The sequence below is a fragment of the Podarcis melisellensis genome (assembly GCF_964234715.1).
Source record: "Podarcis melisellensis genome assembly, chromosome: 2".
NCBI lineage: Eukaryota > Metazoa > Chordata > Lepidosauria > Squamata > Lacertidae > Podarcis > Podarcis melisellensis.
Window position 1 is genome coordinate 54,865,558 of NC_138529.1, and position 20,047 is coordinate 54,885,604.

Sequence of the window (20,047 nt, forward strand, 5' to 3'; positions counted from 1 at the left end):
GATTAGGTAGTTAAGAAGCACAAGCCTGCATCAGGCACAGCATGCTGGTGTCGGTAAGGCTACACAAGTAATTCAAATACTGCAGGAACAAGCTTAAAAAGGGAGAGGCAACAAAAATGTAGTGTTTTATATGCTTAGACTGCATTATTAAATTGATATCAGACTGACTTTTTTCCATGGGAAAGCTGTGTGTTTGAAGTCTTATGAAACATATTTAGGTTTTTCCCCAAAAAGAAAATTAGCTGTTATCCTAATTCTATTAAAGTAAGTGTCACAGATCCCATGACTTAAAGTGGATTAGGACTACTTCCCACAACGTCCAGCCCTTTTCCAAAACATACTTTGCAGTCTGGAACATACTGAAACAATGGCAACCCCCCCCCCCCCCGCCTTCTATGGAAAATTTTATTTTGGCAAAATCAACATAGCAGTCTGGCATTTTTGTTTATTTGATTTCTAAACCACGCTTTATTCAAAGATCACAGGGTGGTGTACACCATTAAGAACATAATTTATGGTTCACAACAATGACATAATAAAATAATCATAACTATCGCACCCACACACATTTAACAGGTCATAGATCTCATATTCCCTAGCTAACAGGACCAGTGGTCAGGGATGATGGGAACTGTAGTCCGAAACATCTGAAGGGCCAAAGGTTGGGGATGCCTGTCATAGATTATTTAATGGCCCTAAGACCTGAGTACCTAAAGACATGTAATGATGGCGCTAGGCAACCCTATCTGAGACCATTCCAAAGATGGGGAGCCACCACAGAAAAAAGCCTGTTCTCATGTAGTCACCCTCCGAACTTCTTGAGTAGGGGAAACAGAGAAGGGCTTGAGATGAGAAGTGTAGGGTCCTGGTCAGTTCAAACGTGGAGAACCAGACTCTAAGGTATTGAGGTCCTGAGCCATGTAAGGCTTTAGACGTCAACACCAGCACTTTGAATTGGCTCTGAAAACTAACTGGCAGCCAGCGCAGTCAGGCCAGGATCAGCTCACATCTTGTTCTGGCCATCAAATTTTGCAGCAGCTGAAGTTTCTGAACCACCTTCAGAGGCAGCCCCTCGCATGATGCATTGCAGTAATTCAACCTAGAGGTTACCAGAGTGTTGGCCGCAGACTTTATAAGAAAGGCATAGAAACACATATAAATCTAATAAATAAATATAAAAATAGAAGACTTAGTGAAGCAAAGACAGATAAGCACAGCTTTAGTGTTTCTGCTCTCCATTACAAGAGACTGTGGCATTTATTTATTTTAAATAGCAACTGTCATCACCCATCAAAATGACATGGAATCATATTAATGAAATCGTTTCAGTTAGGTTGTATTAAAAATAATCAGAGCAATGTCCGGCCACTGCATTAAAAAAAGACAGCAACAATAAACCCAGATCATATTGGTGTACAAACTAAAGATGACCAGAACATGAAATTGCTGCCTTATAGATGAAACAAAACTGGAGAAAAGAAATACAATTGAAGTGCAAAGGAAGGGAGAGACATGAATGGGAAACAGCTGTTTGTTGGCCCAGCTTAAACTTGTTGGTGCAATGTATGCACACTGACCTAGATTGGGGGTGTGTGTGCTTCCCTACGGCCACTGCCCTAAGTGGAAGCACTTTTACATATTGAAGAATACAGTGCCATGTTTAGATGTTTATAATCTGGGTATCTGCACAAGCATATTGCTCCTGTAACATGGTGGCAAGGCCTTGAACAATGAATCCTTTGAGCTCTCATTTGTCTCAGATTTCTGCATCAAATGAATATTGATGCCCACATTTAATTAAGGAACAAACTATGACATGAAAGAACTGAAAGTATTTGTCAGGGTTTCTGGGAGAGAGGAGGAGATGACAGAGGAGACGGAGAGCGAGTGGGAGGAGGGGCAGAAGGATGAGGAAGAAGATGACGGAATTCTGAGGGAATCCACGAGTCTGAGCAGCGAGTCAGAGGATTCTCAAAAGGGGGTTACCTTAATCAAGCAAAAGGGAGGAGAAGGGAGAAGCGGAGAGGAGCCCAGTGGAAGACAGACGCAGCAAGAGGCGTCTCAGCCGGAACGGAGTAAAGGGGGTGGAGTCGTCAGCCTCTCGGAGGGAGCAGGATTAGGAGAGAACAGAGAAAGGGGGTTGGAGCAAGGTGTTCAGCCGGAAAGGGTGGAGAGCAGAACAAGGGGTGGTGTAGCGGTCGAAAGAAAGGTCAGCAGCAACGTACGCGCGCCAAGTTCAAACGTAGAGGCGCGCGGAAGTGGAGAGAGCTCAGGGGAGGAGCCCGGCCCTAAAGCCAGAAGGAGGGGGGAAGAGGCGGCAGAGGATTCAGCCTCAGGCGAGTCACGGAGAGAGGGAACCCAGGGGGGCAGGAAGACCCTGCGGAAAAGAAAGGAGAGGAAGAGGTGGTCTAGAGCCAGGCTATTAAGTTGGTGTGGAAGAGGGGAGGAGTCAGAGGGGACTTCAGCGGTCTAACGTGACAGACGTACGGCCACGATGCTGAACTGTACGAGAAGCAGAAATCTTCAATAAACTTTTCCTGTAAATAAACTGCAACGGAGTGAGGTCTCTTGTGAGCTGGGGCCCGTCCTGGGTGGCCGTGACAGTAAGTCCCCTCTCAGAAAGCAAAAAATTTTTTTTTGCGAAGCTCACGAACGGGAGCAGCCATGAGCGCTGAGGAGCAGCTGGTTGCACTGCGGGATCAGGTTACCGCTCTCACATCGGCAGTCATTGCTTCGCAGAAGAAGAATGACGACTTGGAGAAGACGTGCCAGGATTTGCAGGCAAGGTGGGAACACGCGGACAGGGCGGGGGCCCCAGGTTCCAGAGCGGAGGGCATTGCGCTTGGACGGAGGGGGGGTGCCCTGGTTCCGCATTTTAATGGCAACTTGCAAGACTATCCCAATTTCAGAGCGGACGTCGTATATGCACTGCATTTACTCCGTCACGATTTTAAAGATGAGGAGGAGAAAGTGGGGTTCATTGTTTCGCACCTGCATGGGGAGGCCAGGGCTTGGCTACGCAATCTGTGGCGCGAAGATGGACCGGCCCGTCGCAATTCAACTGCGTTCATCAAAGCGATGGATTCTTGTTTTCAATCCTCTGTGGATGTGGACATTGCGCGCCGTCAAATGCACGGGCTGAGGCAGGGGAAAGCGACTGTGCGCCAATACCACTCTAAATTTTTTGCATTGCTCACCGCCTTAGATTGGCCAAAGGACAGTAAGCCGGTCAGAGATCTTTTTTGGGAGGGATTGAGCCCCCCCATCAGGGATGAGATCGCTAGGGGGGACAGACCCCAGACCCTAGAAGACGTGGTGCAACGGGCTTTAGCTATTGGAATTCGACATGAGGGACGTCCGTGGCACGAGGAGGACGGGCCCCAAGCGCGTGCGCAAGCGAGGACTCTCCCTTTTGTGCACAGGGATTTCAGCCGTGCGCACCCCTCGCCAATGGGGAAGGACAGCGGGGAGCCGATGGAGATTGGTGGTGCTAGGGCTCAGAAGCCATCCCAGAGCCCTGTCCCTGGTGCAGCCAAAGCGAAGCCTCCTAGAGGAACCAGGAAGTGTTACATCTGTGACAGTGCGCACCATATGGCGAAAGAGTGCCCCCAGAGGCTCCAGAAGCACACTGCAGCACTGGCAACTGTAACAGCAGAGGTGCAACCAGGGGAGCAGCTTCAGGGAAACGACAGTGCCTGGCTGGAAGCAGAGCTACTGGGGCTCAGCCAGGCGGATCTGTAGACAAGCCCCCAGCATCACTGCAGAGCGTGGACCCTTTGCCTCCCAGACCGGCAGTTCTGCTCACAGCAACACTCCAGTTGCCTGATGGGAGACTCCTCGAGGTTCCAATAACGATCGATTCGGGAAGCAACGCCGACTTCGTGGGACTGCAGTTCGTTAAGCAGCACAACATGGCGCTCCTGCCTGCAACGACGCCTCTAAACGTGGTCACGGTAGACGGCAGGAAGTTGCTGGGGGGGCAAGTGGTGCAGCAAACCCCTCCCATGATGATGCAGATTGGCAACCATCGAGAACTTATTAGTTTCAATGTCACCCACTTATCGGACACACCCATCGTGTTAGGCATGAGTTGGCTGGAGAGGCACAGTCCCGCGGTTGCGTGGTACCAGCGGCAGATCACCTTTTGTTCATCGTATTGTGCTCAGCATTGCTTTCAGACCGATCAGGGAGGAGAAGCCGAGCAGCAGTTGCATCTGGGTATGGTGCAAACAGTGCCTCACAAGTACCAGGACTTCTTGGAGGTTTTCTGTGAGAAGGAAGCTGACAAGTTGCCGCCTCACAGACCTTACGACTGCGCGATTGATTTAGTGCCAGGGGCGCAACTGCCTGCTGCCAAGCTGTACTCCATGTCGGAAGACGAGATGCAAGAGCTTCGGGAGTTCATAGACCATAACCTCAAGCGAGGTTTCATCCAGGAATCTAAAGCAGCGGGTGGCAGCCCTGTGTTCTTTGTGAAGAAGAAAAACACGCCCCAAAAAAGGCTTATAGTGGATTACAGGTTCATAAACAGCTTGACTAAGCCCAAAGCTTTCCCCATGCCCAAGATTGACGACCTTTTAGCGACCGTCAGGAGGGGCAAGATTTTCACCAAGCTGGACCTACGTGGAGCTTACAATCTCATCCGCATCCGGAAAGGAGATGAGTGGAAGACCGCCATGTTCACCCCTCTGGGCACATACGAATACAGAGTCATGCCTTTCGGTCTCCAAAATGGCAGCCACGTTTTTCAAGCATTTATGCACCACGTGCTAGCAGGTCTCCTCTACAAGAAGTGTGTCTGCTTTCTCGACGATATCCTGATTTTCTCGGAATCGCCGGAGGATCACGATAAGGACGTGAGGGAGGTCCTGCAGAGGCTGAAGGACCACAGGCTGTACGCCAAGTTGGAAAAATGCCAGTTTGATGTCAGAGAGGTTGATTTCCTTGGCTACAAGTTGTCCGACGAGGGACTGGCCATGGACAGGGCTAAGGTTCAAGCGCTGTTGGACTGGAAAAGCCCTCGAAATCGGAAAGAGGTCCAGAGGTTCATCGGCTTTGCCAATTTTTACCGCAAGTTTATTAAAGGTTTTGCGAACGCGACGGCGGCTATCACTGACACCCTCAGTTCCAAGAAGAAGAAGTTCGTCTGGACCGAACAAGCGGAGCGGTCCTTCCGGACGCTTAAAGGTCTTTTCGCCTCCGAAGAGCAGCTGCTCCACGTGAATCCCGGCAGACCCATGCGGGTAGAGACCGATGCGTCAGACAGAGCGGTTGGGGCCGTTCTTTTGCAAGAGGATTCACAAGGCAACTGGAGACCGGGTGCGTTCTACTCCCGGAAGCTCAGCAAGACGGAGCGCAATTATACCATATGGGACAGGGAGTTGTTGGCCATTCATGCAGCTTTCAAAGCGTGGCGACACTTCTTAATAGGAGCCAAGCACACGGTGCAAGTCCGCACGGATCACAAGAACTTAGAGTATTGGCGGACGGCTAAGTTACAGACCCAGCGACACATGCGCTGGGCGGAGTTCTTTGCGGATTTCGACTTCAAAATAGAATACATCCCAGGAGACTCCAATGTTATTGCAGACGCGCTGTCCCGAAAGCCGCAATACTTGGAGGAAGCAGCTCCAATCGCAGCAAAGCACATTTTCGCACCGCAGGCGTGGACGTGCGCTACCATCGCAGTCGACCTGGACGCGGTGCGACGCGCGTTGCAAAGGGATCAGTTTGCACAGTCCAAGATGGAGGAGCTACGCGGAGGGTCGCGAGACAACGATGAGTTCCAATTGCAAGATGGACTTTTGACTCGTAAGGGTGCCCTTTACGTGCCCACCGACGATCTTCGAGCCAAGGTTCTGCAACAATTGCATGACGCCCCTAGTGCAGGCCATTTCGGCAAAGAGAAGACGATGGAGTTGGTGGCTAGAGACTTTTGGTGGCCCCAGATGAGAGGAGAGGTGGCGGACTACGTCGCCAGGTGTGATATCTGCCAGAGGTCCAAACCAGTGCACCAGAAGCAGGCGGGATTGCTAGAACCGCTGGAGACACCGCAGCAACCGTGGGAGAGGGTAGCGTTGGACTTTGTTACGGACCTGCCCAGCTCCAGAGGTAAGACGGCGGTGTTAGTGGTGGTGGACTTGTTCACCAAGATGGCGCATTTCATCCCTTGTGCCAAGGTGGCGACGGCAGAACAGACCGCAAAGCTCTTCATCGATCACGTCTTCAGAGTGCATGGACTTCCGCAGTCCGTCTTGTCCGACAGGGGGCGCCAGTTTGTTTCCACTTTCTGGCGAAAGCTTCTGGGCATCTTGCACGTCAAAATCAACCTGACATCGGCGAGACATCCACAAACCAACGGTCAAGCGGAGAGGGTCAACGCGATCATGCAGCAGTACCTGCGGTGCTACGCCAACCAGCGACCTGCGGCGTGGGTGGACTATCTGCCGATGGCTGAATTCGCCTACAACAACACGAAACACGCATCCACCGGGGTGACGCCTTTCTTCGCGAACAATGGCCGTCATCCCAGAACCTTCCCGAGATTTGCGGCACCAGGAGGGGGGGGGCCTCAAGATGCCGACCAGTTTGCAGCGGAGTTGCAAGAGGTGCACGAGGAGCTGCGGAGACATTTGGAGCTGGCAAAACAGGCGTATAAGGTGCAGGCCGATAAGCACAGGAGGGCGGGAGAGGACATCCAGATTGGGGACTGGGTGTGGTTAGCAGCCCACGCGATGCCGGCCAGGTCATTGGCCAAGAAGAAGTTAGGACACAGGCAGCTAGGGCCATATCAAGTTGAGGCTAAGATCAATCCGGTGGCTTTTCGTCTAGCCCTTCCGGAGGGTTCCAGGGTGCACCCGGTCTTTCATAGGTCGGTGCTCACTCCCTACAAAACCCCACACAGGTTTCAAGAGTCAGGAGCACTCCCAGAGCCACGTAGGAGGGCGCCTGAGGGGGGGGAATCGCCAAGACCAGAACCTCTTAACGAGGTCACAGAGATACTGGACTCGAGATGGGGGGAGGAGGGAGTTGAATATTTTCTAGCCAGGGAAGGCACTCCGGCCTCTGCCAATAGCTGGGTGCCGGGTTACGCGTTGGACGAACCCCTGTTGAAGGAGGAGTTCCATGCACTTTTTCCGCACAAGCCCATGCCCGAGGAGTATTTTGATGATTGGCTTTTCACGCCCACTTTGTCAGACAGCACGTTCGAGGGTTTCTCCTCACCCGAGGGCCATACGCCCGAAACAAGCCCGACCAGGGATCCGAGACTGGGGGGGGAGGAGACAGGCCCTTGTTGGTGGGTGGATCAGCCAAGGGAGGCATGGAGTCAGAGATGGATGGTAGGTCCTTGGCAGGCAGCGCCAGGAGAAGCAGTGATGGAGGAAGAGACTGTGAGGTCTGTGGGTGGGGAACCCGAGTTCGAACACACATATACGGAGATGACAGAGGAGAACGTTGAAGTGGACAACTTGTATCCTGAACCGACCCCGGAAGAACCACGTTTTCCTCAACCTGCACCCGGCGAGCGGGAGGGGGGAAGGGGGGGCTTCGAGGGGGGGATGGATGTCAGGGTTTCTGGGAGAGAGGAGGAGATGACAGAGGAGACGGAGAGCGAGTGGGAGGAGGGGCAGAAGGATGAGGAAGAAGATGACGGAATTCTGAGGGAATCCACGAGTCTGAGCAGCGAGTCAGAGGATTCTCAAAAGGGGGTTACCTTAATCAAGCAAAAGGGAGGAGAAGGGAGAAGCGGAGAGGAGCCCAGTGGAAGACAGACGCAGCAAGAGGCGTCTCAGCCGGAACGGAGTAAAGGGGGTGGAGTCGTCAGCCTCTCGGAGGGAGCAGGATTAGGAGAGAACAGAGAAAGGGGGTTGGAGCAAGGTGTTCAGCCGGAAAGGGTGGAGAGCAGAACAAGGGGTGGTGTAGCGGTCGAAAGAAAGGTCAGCAGCAACGTACGCGCGCCAAGTTCAAACGTAGAGGCGCGCGGAAGTGGAGAGAGCTCAGGGGAGGAGCCCGGCCCTAAAGCCAGAAGGAGGGGGGAAGAGGCGGCAGAGGATTCAGCCTCAGGCGAGTCACGGAGAGAGGGAACCCAGGGGGGCAGGAAGACCCTGCGGAAAAGAAAGGAGAGGAAGAGGTGGTCTAGAGCCAGGCTATTAAGTTGGTGTGGAAGAGGGGAGGAGTCAGAGGGGACTTCAGCGGTCTAACGTGACAGACGTACGGCCACGATGCTGAACTGTACGAGAAGCAGAAATCTTCAATAAACTTTTCCTGTAAATAAACTGCAACGGAGTGAGGTCTCTTGTGAGCTGGGGCCCGTCCTGGGTGGCCGTGACAGTATTATTTTGATTCAAGTGTCTTTTATTTTTTGAAGCTGTGAAACTCCAAGTGAAAGTTTATATCTCTGGGCTCACTATAAATTGCAGTTTTTCATTCTGGCTCCTTCTGGCCATGCATTGAGTCACTGGGTAATCCCTCCCCACAGCAGATATCAGTTTGAGAAAAGGGGTTCTCCTCAGGACACTGCAGGGGAGGAAAGTGTTTGAATTCTTCTCCAAGCCTGTCCTGATACAATTCATTATCAACCCTTCTCAACTAATGTAACCTGCATTTTTAAGAGCCTATGCATTAAATGCATAGATGAATTTAATCTATATGATTTGCATCTATCTAGTTTGCTCCTGAAAACCAAATGATCCTGCAACAACTTATAAATCAAGGCAAGACAGGATTTTCACACTTTCTTCTTATTTCTACCTCATAATGTGCACAGTGCTGGCCAATATGAGTTAATTTCCTGTAATATGCTTTCAGTTCTTCTATCTCAAAGGAAAAACAGAAGTAAAGGAGAGAACTTTATTTTCTCCAGTCTAACCCCTGGGATGGGGCATTTCTGCTCTTCTCTCTGCGTTTACAAATCTTCTGTAACTGGGGGCCAAGAATGTAACTTTTTAAAATCTCAAAACGTCAGAGATTTTACTGCTCCCCAAAGGAAAAAGAAGTCATATTTTCCCATAACCAACACCAGTTTGGAAATATTTACAGTAAACCACACAATAGATACTTCCGAAGTAGCATTTGTGGCATGGTTCTGCTCTTTCCAGCTTTTCACTTCACAATTACCCAGCCCTCCATCACATATAAGCAAAGCAATCATGTTGTTCCTGCCACATTCACAATACACACTTTGTGGAAAGGCTGCTTTCTCACAGCCTCCATCTCCTTTCAATATCACCCTGCTTGCTGCATCTCCTAGCCCAAGTGTGCGGAATGTCTGGCCTTTCGGAAGTTCCTTGCTAAGACTGATGGGAGTTGTAGTTCAGTGACATCTGGAGGGCCAAAGGTTGCCCACACCTGCTGAAGCCCCTGAGCTTTATCCTAGCTAGGGGACTGACTGGCTCAACAGTGCCACCTGTGAATTAAAAAAATTGGTCCGGCTAATGGAGGAGGCAAATGTACTATACAGGTAGTTTGCAGGACCAAAGTCAAAGAAATATCAGTGGGTCTGCAACTGTAGGAATAATAACCATAAAGGGAACAGGAAATGGTTTAAATCCCTGCAAGCTTTCTCATCTTCAGAAGGAACAACAACATTCTGAAACAGGTTAATACTTTCTTGCGCAATAATAATGGTGAACATTCCTGAGCCTTCACCAGTAATCAAAATAGTAGGGTGAGAACAGAACATTGTTGACATAAATACCTTGCTCTGTTGTTTGTAACCACTGAACACAAAGACAATCAATATATGGGCAAATACAGTTATAGAAATAAATTGTAACTCATGGTTAATTGATAATAAACCAAGTCTTGCAATGAACTGAAACATCATAGAGTTCAAACACAATAGAGCACCTGTATTAACCTAAGAAGCAAATGTCCATGAGCCTAAAACTCAACAAGCCTGCCTTCAGGGCAAATCCTGACAAAATAAAAAGCTGGTATCAATCTTTGGAAACCTGTGGGAAAGTAAAAATGAAACAAAGGGATAAAATCATGGAAGCAGGCTCAAAAAGCTAACAAGATCAAGAGATGTTTCTGACATAATGTTCCTGGCTTAACAAACCATAGGATTTTTTATGCCAGGAACAAGTGTCAGGTCCACTGTGCTACCTATCCTTTGCTCTACCCCTCATGCACCAGATTAATCCTTTTTAAATATAATTTATTTATCCCTTTCCAATTTTATAACAAAGCATACAAATAATGAAACCACATGTGTTTCTGTCTGTATACTCCATCAGTTTTATGTCAGTCTTCCTTGGTTGGAACTTTTTCTTCTTTCCATTTCTGCGCGTAAATAATCATAAATCATTGTTGCATACATAATAAACTTTTTTCCTGACATTTGGGTATCACCTGACCTATTATTCCCAAAAGTAAAGCTTCTGTTTTTTTAATCTTACATAACCACCACATATGGCAAAAGGTACCCTCTTTTTCCTTAGACTTCCAGCACGTATCCATGCACCAGACTGAATCTGGTCTGCTATTCCATTAAATCATAAACTGAATTGTACTTCAGTGTTGGTTGATTCATCAGGATCCGAAACCACAGTTTGATTGTGGCTTCTGATAGAAAAAGTGAAATTAAACTAGTTTTCTGTTTTAGGCATAATAATGGGGAACTAGTTTAAAGAGACCAAAATCAAAGTACTGAAGCTGGCTTGCACGGGGAAGAAGCTAGGAGATTGGGATTGAGGAAGCACACAGGACAACTCAATCCCAAATAAGCCACGTATTTTATGTTCAATTTGGACTAGAAACACAAAACACACAGAGAAAAATATGCAGATCTCACTTATGGAAATTGTAGAAATAAGGCCAATTTGATTTAAAACAGCCCTGAATATGTACATTGGCTAAGTACTAAGCCCTTTCGACAGGGTGCCCTCCCTTAGCTTCATTTCTAATTACTCATTTTTTTACAATTAACAAAGACCTTTAAATCAAAGTAGAAGCTGGCCAAAGTATATGTGGGGAAAGCAGTACAATGAAGTAGTTTTGCCCCTATTTCCAAGAACCTAGTCCCCAAGTACCATCAAATGTTGAAACAATGCAGATGAAAAGATTTGTATCATGCTAATGCTTTCTGTAAAAATCGACAATGGACAACAGATGGCCCAACCGGTAAGCCTAGGCAGCTATTATCTAGGGTAAATGCAGCTAAAATGGTGGCAAAAAGAATTGTTGCTAGGGAAGAAAACAGGGAGGGAAGGGCATCTATTCCACATGTTCACATATATATTTTAATGCTGCAGTCCTTTAGGAGCACACAGAAATGTGGCCTATGGTTTCCAACTATGGTCTGCAGAAAAAACATGTTTCACCTGGACTGGATGCAGTGGGGGAAGCTATGCTTACAGCAAACCAGGACGTCAGCGGGGGGTGGGGTGGGTGGGATCAGAGTACATGAAAGAAGGATGGATAGGGAGCACGGAAGCCCCAGGCTAAGGTCTAAACCATCATCACTGAAACACATTGTAGTTTACAGTAGTTTCGCACAACACGGAGCTTGCATGCAGTCACCTGCTGCCTCCCTCACAGCCGTAGAGTGGCATCCTGAGGAGGAGGCAGCGGGCAGGTGCAAACTTAGGAACCGCTTATCCATGGAGCTTCCATCTTAACAAGATTCAGCTTCAGATTACTGGCCCTCATCCAGCCCATCACTGACTCAAGCCATGTTGGTACAGAACTTGCATCATCTCAATTGATTTCAGATGTGGCAGCGTAGTGTCTTCAGTATACTGATGACACCATGTTCCAAATATGTTCCAAATATCCCAATGACTGCACCCAAAGGCTTCAATGTTATGTTAAAAAGCATTAGGGGCAAGATGGTAGGCATCAATAGGAAAAGGACTGAAAATAAGGCTGTCAATATCATAACCAAAGGCATGAATCCATTTTGAATACTGTGTACAATTCTGGTCGGCTCATCTCAGAAGCAAGAGTACTGACCAACTCACCTATGAGGAAAGGTTACAACATTGAGCGCTTCTTAGTTTAGAGAAAAGGCAAGTGAGAGGTGACACAATTAGAGGTGTATAAAATTATGCATAGTATGAAACAACGTGGATACAGTGTTCTCCCTCTCTAACACTAGAAGTCAGAGCACTATGGACTTTTGGAAGATTCCTGAATTTTTGAACATTCAGGACAGACAAAAGAAAGTAATTCTTCATGCAGCACATAGTTAAACTATGGAATTGGCTTACACAAGAGGTAGTCATGGCCATCTACTTAGATGGCTTTAAAGAGGATTAGAAAAATTCGTAGAAGATAAGGCTATCAGTAGCTACTAGTCAAGGTGGCCATGTGCTGCTTCACTATTTCACTGGGAATCACAGCAATGAGAGCACTGTTGCATTCATGCCCTGCTTGTGACCTTCCTACAGTCTGGCCACTGAGAGAACATGATGCTACACTAGATGGACATCTGGCCTGATCCAGCAGGTTCTCCTTATGGTAGAAGGACCCCATAGTGCAAATGCCAGTGGGCTGATGGACAGTTGGACAAAGCCATACTCTGTGAACTGTCCTAAAGCTAGAAGTTAACAACAGGCAGCAACCATTTTACGCATATCTGATTGATGCACGACTGAAAACAGGGCATAATGGGGAGGGGTGGACTTATGCGCACTCTGCATAAGTCTTAACTTTTCATGGTCAGAATTTGGGGGGAAAGGGAGGCTTATATTCAGGCCAATTCGGTATTGCTGTTCTCCCCACCACACACACACACACACACACACACACACTAACACACACAGTTTTCCTACAAAGTCTGTTGCCTGCTTTGAATTACAGTGCCATCAATCCCACTGCACAAAGTCAGTTTAGGGGGATACTACGGTCAAGCAACAACAGGATTATATGGTACTCTCCTGCTCATGATAAAGGTCAGCTAACACTGTTTTATTATACTGTATCTGTTGCTGTTTTATGTGAGATACCCCAAGAGTTTTAAACTGAAAAGCAGCATCTAAACATTTTTTAACAACAACAACAACATCCACCTCAACACAAGGTTTCCAAAATGCTGCTAGGGCAGGAACGAAGGGACAATATTATTGCCTATCACTGTAGGTGTCCCTGTACAACTCTATTCAACACAGCAACCACAACAGAAACAAATGCTAGGAGAAAAACTATTTTGTGAGTGGCTAGGAAATGCTCTCTCTGTCTTTCTGCAAAGTGAAGACTTTGAGGAAGTATTTAAGACTGGGAAACAACTGCACACATAATAAGAGCAAGAGCAAGCCAATGGCCCATCTAGTCCAACATTCTGTTTTCACAGTGGCCACCCAGAAACCTGTGAGAAACTCGCACGCAGGATATGAGCACAGGAGCACTCTCTCCTCTGTGCCCTCCAGCAACTGGTATTAGGAAACATTATCGCATCCAGTGACTTAATGCACAGTCAATCTTGTTGAAAGACCCCACATCAACTTAAAACTGCAGTTCACTGACTACTGGTAAGATGTGGTGCTTTTTCAGATATTTTGGAAGATCACAATAAAAATAATGGGCTTGTGCGTCTTATTCATAACTATATGTTCCGTTTCACTGACCCCATTTTCAGGACCAACAAGAGTCAGTTAAGAATAGTCAAGTCTTCATTTACAGTAAATGTCTAAACAGTATTAAACTACAGAAAGGATAGAGTTTAAATTGATAAGTCTTTCAAGCAGTCTCCCGGATAGCATCCATAACATGAGGCAATGTAGCGGTTCCCAAACAAGCAAGTCTGAACAGTGGCCTGACCAGTTTACTGGGAGTAAATTCCATTGAGCTCAATGGGGCTTACTTTTGAGTCAGCAGGTATAGGATTGGACTGTTATTGTTACCACTCGAGTATATACAAAAGGTACGTGTTGGGTTAACCTAATCCATAATCATCCAAATATTAAGCATGAATGTTTCAGAAATGAGTCAGAGTTTCAACTCTCATCTACAAAACAGTTCCATTAGAACAATTGTTTGTGAAATAAATATTTTTTTAAAAAAATGAAAAAAGAGAAATCTGATGTGATCTCTAGATTAGTTCTGGAGATTGGGTAATTATTACTACCAGATTTTTCCTAGATTAGTTACGGTAATCTAATTTGTTTTGGACTGTGCTCCTTTTTTCTTCCCCTTAAGGAGGTGAAATAACATGTTTTAAAAATCGTATTATGACAACACCCTTTATATGACACACCCTTAGCTACCACATTGATGTTATTCCACACCAGTGCCCACACTTACACAGTTCAACAGAACTCTAAGGAGTTGATCTAATCTGACCTGACATAATTAGCATGCTAGCAATAGCTGTATTTTTTATTTATTTACAGTAGCCTACCAGTCCAGGATACAGATGGCAATGGGAGGTACCTATGCAGTATTTTGGTTGCTGATCATAAGGGTGCCTATATGTTTTCCTCCATAGGGTAAGAAGAAGCTTGGGAAGGGAGTGACAGCTGGAAAACAACACACAGGGAGAAGTGGTACACAACAACAAATCTTTCCCAGCATCATGGCCCCCTTACCCAGAAGAGCCTGATCCATCAGATAACTTAGAGCCTCACTCTGGTGTTGTGTTTTGCAGTTATATTTTTTCTCTCTAATATGATTCCCTTGAGAGCAGAATCCATTAACACAAAATGTTATGGGTGCAATCAGTTTATTTACACGTGTGAACCAAACCAACATATCATCCACCTACACACAGCACATACAACACTTTGCAATGGAGCCAGTCCACACGTTCAACAGTCAGTGGTCTAATGGTGATGTATAGCGACGTGGCATCAAGCGGCTATAAGAGTTGGGGCCCTAAATGTTTCCTGGGTTGGATGGGTAAACTGCTGGATCTTAACCATACGAAGCTAAATGCATTGACCGGGATCTGTTACGTGGGCCCCAATGTATGCATGCACGTTGCCTGAGGGCCTTTCTCGGTCCCTTCCTCATACACCCAATAGATCACGAACAAAGCAGCATTGTCCCTACGCATGGAAGGGCGAGGAGCAGAGGCTTGTGCCACGACTTCAGAGAGACAAACGGACCGAGGTGCCGCGCGATGCACGAGACAATGCCAGAGAAGCAGGAAATCATGAGAAGTAGACCCCGCGCAGCCTAAATGCAACCCTTCCTCCGGGGAGCCAGGCGGCGGCAGAAACGAATACAACCGCGCCGGCGACACGTGCCCCCAGGACAGGCGCCGGAGCCGGCCTCCGCTCTTAGGAAGGGGAGCGCGGCGGCGCGGCGGCCCCGGAGCGCATCTTCTGCGCGTGCTGCAGCCGACCAGGCCCCTCCTGAGCCCCGACCCGCTCCTCCATTTTCTGACTCCGAGGCTCCAGACACGCGCGCCTCCTTTCCCTCACGCCGGCAATGCACGCAGTTCACTCTCCCTTCCACCCACAGCTGACGCTTCTGCACACAAACACACACGCGCGCCACAGCCCAGTCATAATAATCAGCCTCCCGGAGCAGCTGCTGCGGCGCCTGCCCGCCGCCCCTCCCTACCTCGCTGACGATGGTGGAGAGGTAGGGCTCTCGGCTGTACTCCCAGCCGTCCAGGCACTTCTCCTGCTCCACCTGGCTGAGGTTGACGTCCCGCCCGGGCAGCAGGTTGCGGGCGGAGAAGTTGGCCAGGGCCTCCAGGCTGTAGCGGCGGCAGCGCTGCGGGACCTGCCGCCCGCCGCGCTCCTCCAGCGGGATGCTGGCGTTGAGCCACTCGCGGCTCAGGTTGGCGCTGGCCGGCACCCGGCACCGGTGCTCGGGGGTGCCGGCCAAGAAGACGGCGGACATGCCGTTGAAGCCGTTGGGGATGATGCTGGCGCTGAGCAGGAAGAAGATGAGGCGCTGGAAGGGGCCCCACTCGCCCAGAAAGGCGATGATGTCGTCGTAATCTCGCATGGCGGCGGCGGCGGCGGCGGCGGCGGCGGGCTGACGGAGACGCAGCAGCGGAGCGCACACCGCCGAGTGGGTATGAGGCAGCGGCAGCCGCGCTGCGCTCTCTTGACTGGCTCTGTCATCTCTCCGGAGGTGGGGTCTTCCCCCGGCGGACTCCGCCTTTCCCGCGCACACCCCCTTCGCCTGGGCGACCGGCGCTAACCGGTCCTGACCGAGATAACCTTCGCTGGGGCTGCGAGCGGGTTCCCGCCGCTGGAGGGAGGCGCCGGCGACGAGCCCGCCCCAAGGCGTTCCGCCTGCCTCGCGGCGCCCGGGCCTTTGGGCGGGAAAAGCAATCTGGAGGAGGCTGCCGCCCAGGCGGGCGCGGGATGGAGTGAGGCAGAGAGCGCCGCACCAGAACGAAGGCCCTGGTTTTCGCTGCCCGGTGGGCTGCCGGTCGCGCTGTTTCCAGAGGCAAAAATAGCTTCTGTGAGGAATTTATTAAGAGAAAGGTGGCCAAGCACCGTGCAAAGAACTTTAAAACACTTCCTTGAAAGGGGTGTCGCTCTAAAGGTGCTAATGTTCGTTTTCAAAAATTACGGCTCCTCACCTTGTATAACAGGGTGGTTTGTTCTGGTTTTTTATGACCCAAGGATAAAGTACTCTTGAGTATCTGCAGGGTGCATTTCTTTTGTGAACCTTATTTTCTTTGTCCTGACTATGTCCAGCGAAAGGGATGACCGCTTGGAGGAGCGCAGAGAGAAGAAACGCCATGGTGCATCTGTAATAGCAAAACTAGACACCTTAATCTGCCCCAGCTGCAATAAACCATGTATCTCCTCTATTGGTCTCTACAGCCACAGTAAGTGCTGCAGCCTTCCAGCAGTTTGACTTCACCCTTAAAGGCACATTCCTCCGTTGTCTCCCAAGACAAATGAATGCTGACTGAACAGGCAGGCCTTTTGTTTATTTTTATTTATTATTACAGTTATATTCCATCTTTCCTCCAATAAGCTCAAAGTGGCATATATCTCCCATTTTGTACTAGGATACACTCAGGCTAAAAAACAGTGGCCAGCTCAAGGGAGCTTCATGGTTAAATGGGATTTGAACCCTGGTCTTCCAGCTCCTAGTTCAACACTAACCACTGCACCACATTCACATACGATGAAATGTGGTATCCTAATCCTTAGTAAAATTATAATGATGGCATGGGACTTCCCTATTTGCATCGGAGAAATGTTGGCAGGTGGCACAGTGGTGGTGACTGCCTGTGGGTGGTGGTGGTGTGGCAGAGCAGGATGGCACTTCCTGTTTTGCCTCAAGTGGTGAAATGGAATGTACCACCCCTGACCTCAAGCTGTCAGTTCTGATGGAAGGCAGGCAAGGACCCACAGCCCAAGTGGGGCTTGCTAGCTTGGGGTTTCCCTGAGTTTACGACAAATCATATATCAGTAGTTATCTTTGGACTCACGGAGAGCACAATTTGAAAACACTGTCAGTAACTGGCTTGCCTAAGATTATTATTAATTAAATTTTTATACCACCCTATACCCATAGATCTCAGGGTGGTTCACAACATAAAAATTATAACATAAAAAACACAAAATACATAATAAAAACAAAGACAACCCAATAATCCTCTCTTCCACATCACATTTTAAAAGGGCCTTGGATGTCAATCAGCCCAAGGCCTGGTTAAAGAGGCCTAAGATAAAGGAGTCTTTTCACATATAGACCAACAGAGAATGAAAGAATGAGAACATTCTTTAACTTCTCTGCCTACTTGTGAACTAATGAGCAAGAGTGCACAAACAAATATTTAAACAAGTTACAGAAGACAGCCTGAAGATGCAAATACATTGGGAATTTGTGAACAGTTCACTGGAATCAGTCCCCTCCAATAGTATACAGCTAGATCTGCCTTCCCCACCACTTTCATGTAAAGGCTAAGAATAATGTTTTAATGTTTTCCTTTTTATTTATCATCAAGCAAGCACTACTATAGCTGTTCTTTGCATTGACTGCTTTTGATGCCCATAATTCCCATACAGTGCTGGGACCTCACAGTGATAAATGGATCCCAAGACGGAAGTGTTATGGTAGGCTATGACATTATAAAGTGTGCTGTCCTTCTGCACACGTTTGCCTGGGGCACAAATGTATGACGTATTATTCTCCCAAGCACCAAGATGATTATCTTAAAGCAAGACATCACAGGTACAGTAAATATCTCAAAGAAAGACATTTGGTTTAGAAGAGCATAACCTTAGAATCAGGTATGACATTTGAAGGTGATTCTGGAACCAGCCATGCTCCTGAGTGATCATGCAGTAGTGGAGTGCCCTCTTTGCTAGTTCCAGTTGGTTCCCTTTTTTGTGAAAAGCCTGGCCTAACTTCATTCATTCTCCTGTTCTAGTCACTTCCAGGTTGCATTATTGCAATACATCTGGGGATGTTTAGGAAGACAGTTAAGAAAATTAAATGGGTTCAGACTGCCACCACCATAATATTAAGTGAAGCCGGAAGGTCACAATTATAACTCTCCTAAAAAAGAGAGAGAGAATTATAACATCTGCTCTGGTTTTCAGACTTAATTTAAGGTGCTGTTTTTTATCTTTAGGGCACAGGAATAATCTCTACCCATATTAAACTGCCTCCTCCTTTAAGTCACATTGCTCTTGAACCATGTCACCAAAATAGATTATTTCCGAATAGCACACTGGGTCTTGTATTCCCAGTTGTTCCTCCCTTAATCTGGTAGTTTTATGTTGCTTCATGCCAAAGTTTGTAGATTTAGCACAAAACAGTGTGATGATGTAGGTCTGTTATATATTTTCCAACTCCTGGTCTGTAGACCTTCCCAAAATCATATCTGGTATTATTAATCTAACTGGTTGTTTGTTTGTTTTTGTCCTCCTGCTCATGGACTGAGCCCTGCTCGGTATTCTCCCCACAGTCTAAAGTGAGCATAAAATAAACAACAGGGCCTTTTCTGTGCCTCTCTTTTGGAGCATTCTGAACAAAGCACACGAAACAACAGCCTGATGGTCTTCAGAATCCCATTTCACCAATGAGGCAACTGTTGATAAAATGAAGATGTCAAGAACAGTTTAAATGCTACTTTTAAGGCAATATCCAGATTACAAGAACAATTGAATATATGACATAGTTTGGTTAGTGAATTTATTGTACGCTTGAGTAAATCAAAAGGAAAGGTGTAATATTTACAAGTCCACTCCATATTTCTTATAAATATAGTATCATAAGCAGTTCCAAATTAGGTTTTAATTATGACTCAGTATCTTCATAGAATCATTGAGTTGGAAGGGACCATGAGGGTCATCTAGTCCAACCCCCTGCAATTCAGGAATCTTTTTGCCCAATGTGGGGCTCGAACCCATGACCTTGAAATTATGAGTCTCATGCTCTTAATAACTGAGCTATCCCACTGCCTATATACCAGATAAAATGGGTCAGGCAGCCATGAAATATTCTTACTATTGAGTATATTTATTATTATTTATTAAAATTTAAGACCTCACTCTACACCTTTGTTTAAAATACAGTTGTTTTAATAAAAATAATTCTTTGGCCTAGATTCAGCTAACTCTGCATTCTAGCAGAAGTCAGTCCAAGGGCTCCTGCTAATGCAAAGGGGGCTTTTCTTCTCCTCCTCCTCCTGTCCACGCATTTCCCCAAATTCACTTGGGAGAGTCAGGAGAACCCTCAGCACAGCATGCAGGGGAGGAGAGAGGAGGTTGTTCCTCTTAGCAAACAGAAATGCTTGCGCCAAATGATTAGAAGAGGATGATGCTGAATTTCTCCCATTACCTTTAACTTTTATCTGCATTTTCCTGGGTCTTTCACCTATCAGCTGACTTACATCAAGCAATTATAGGCTTGCTTTGGGAGATAGGGTTATTGCTGTCCCAGCCCCTGTAACCTTTGCTGGAAATGCTGTGTAATAAAGAAGGAATGGAACTCTCTGAACTAAAGATAACAAGATTTTTCTTTCTTTCTTTAAAGGCCAGGCCAGCAGTTCTTTCTTTCCTCTGGCAAGAAACTGCTCTTGTTAATGAGTGGGTATGTAATGGTCTTCAGAAGTCATGTTGTTTGTGTGCTTGCCAAGAGCAGAAGGAGAGATGAGGGTTCAAGCAGACAGAAGCTT

General features: G+C 47.5%; 1 protein-coding gene across 1 annotated transcript in view; it reads right to left on the reverse strand.

Annotated features, from left to right (window-relative positions):
* The window catches only part of SLC22A4 (solute carrier family 22 member 4), a 59,629-nt gene extending 43,607 nt beyond the window's left edge, over positions 1-16,022 (reverse strand). The window contains exon 1 of the mRNA XM_081893880.1: positions 15,508-16,022. Coding sequence (XP_081750006.1) covers positions 15,508-15,900 — 393 coding nt within the window. The 5' untranslated portion in view covers positions 15,901-16,022. The remainder of the gene's footprint in view (positions 1-15,507) is intronic.
* Between the last annotated feature and the right edge of the window lie 4,025 nt (positions 16,023-20,047).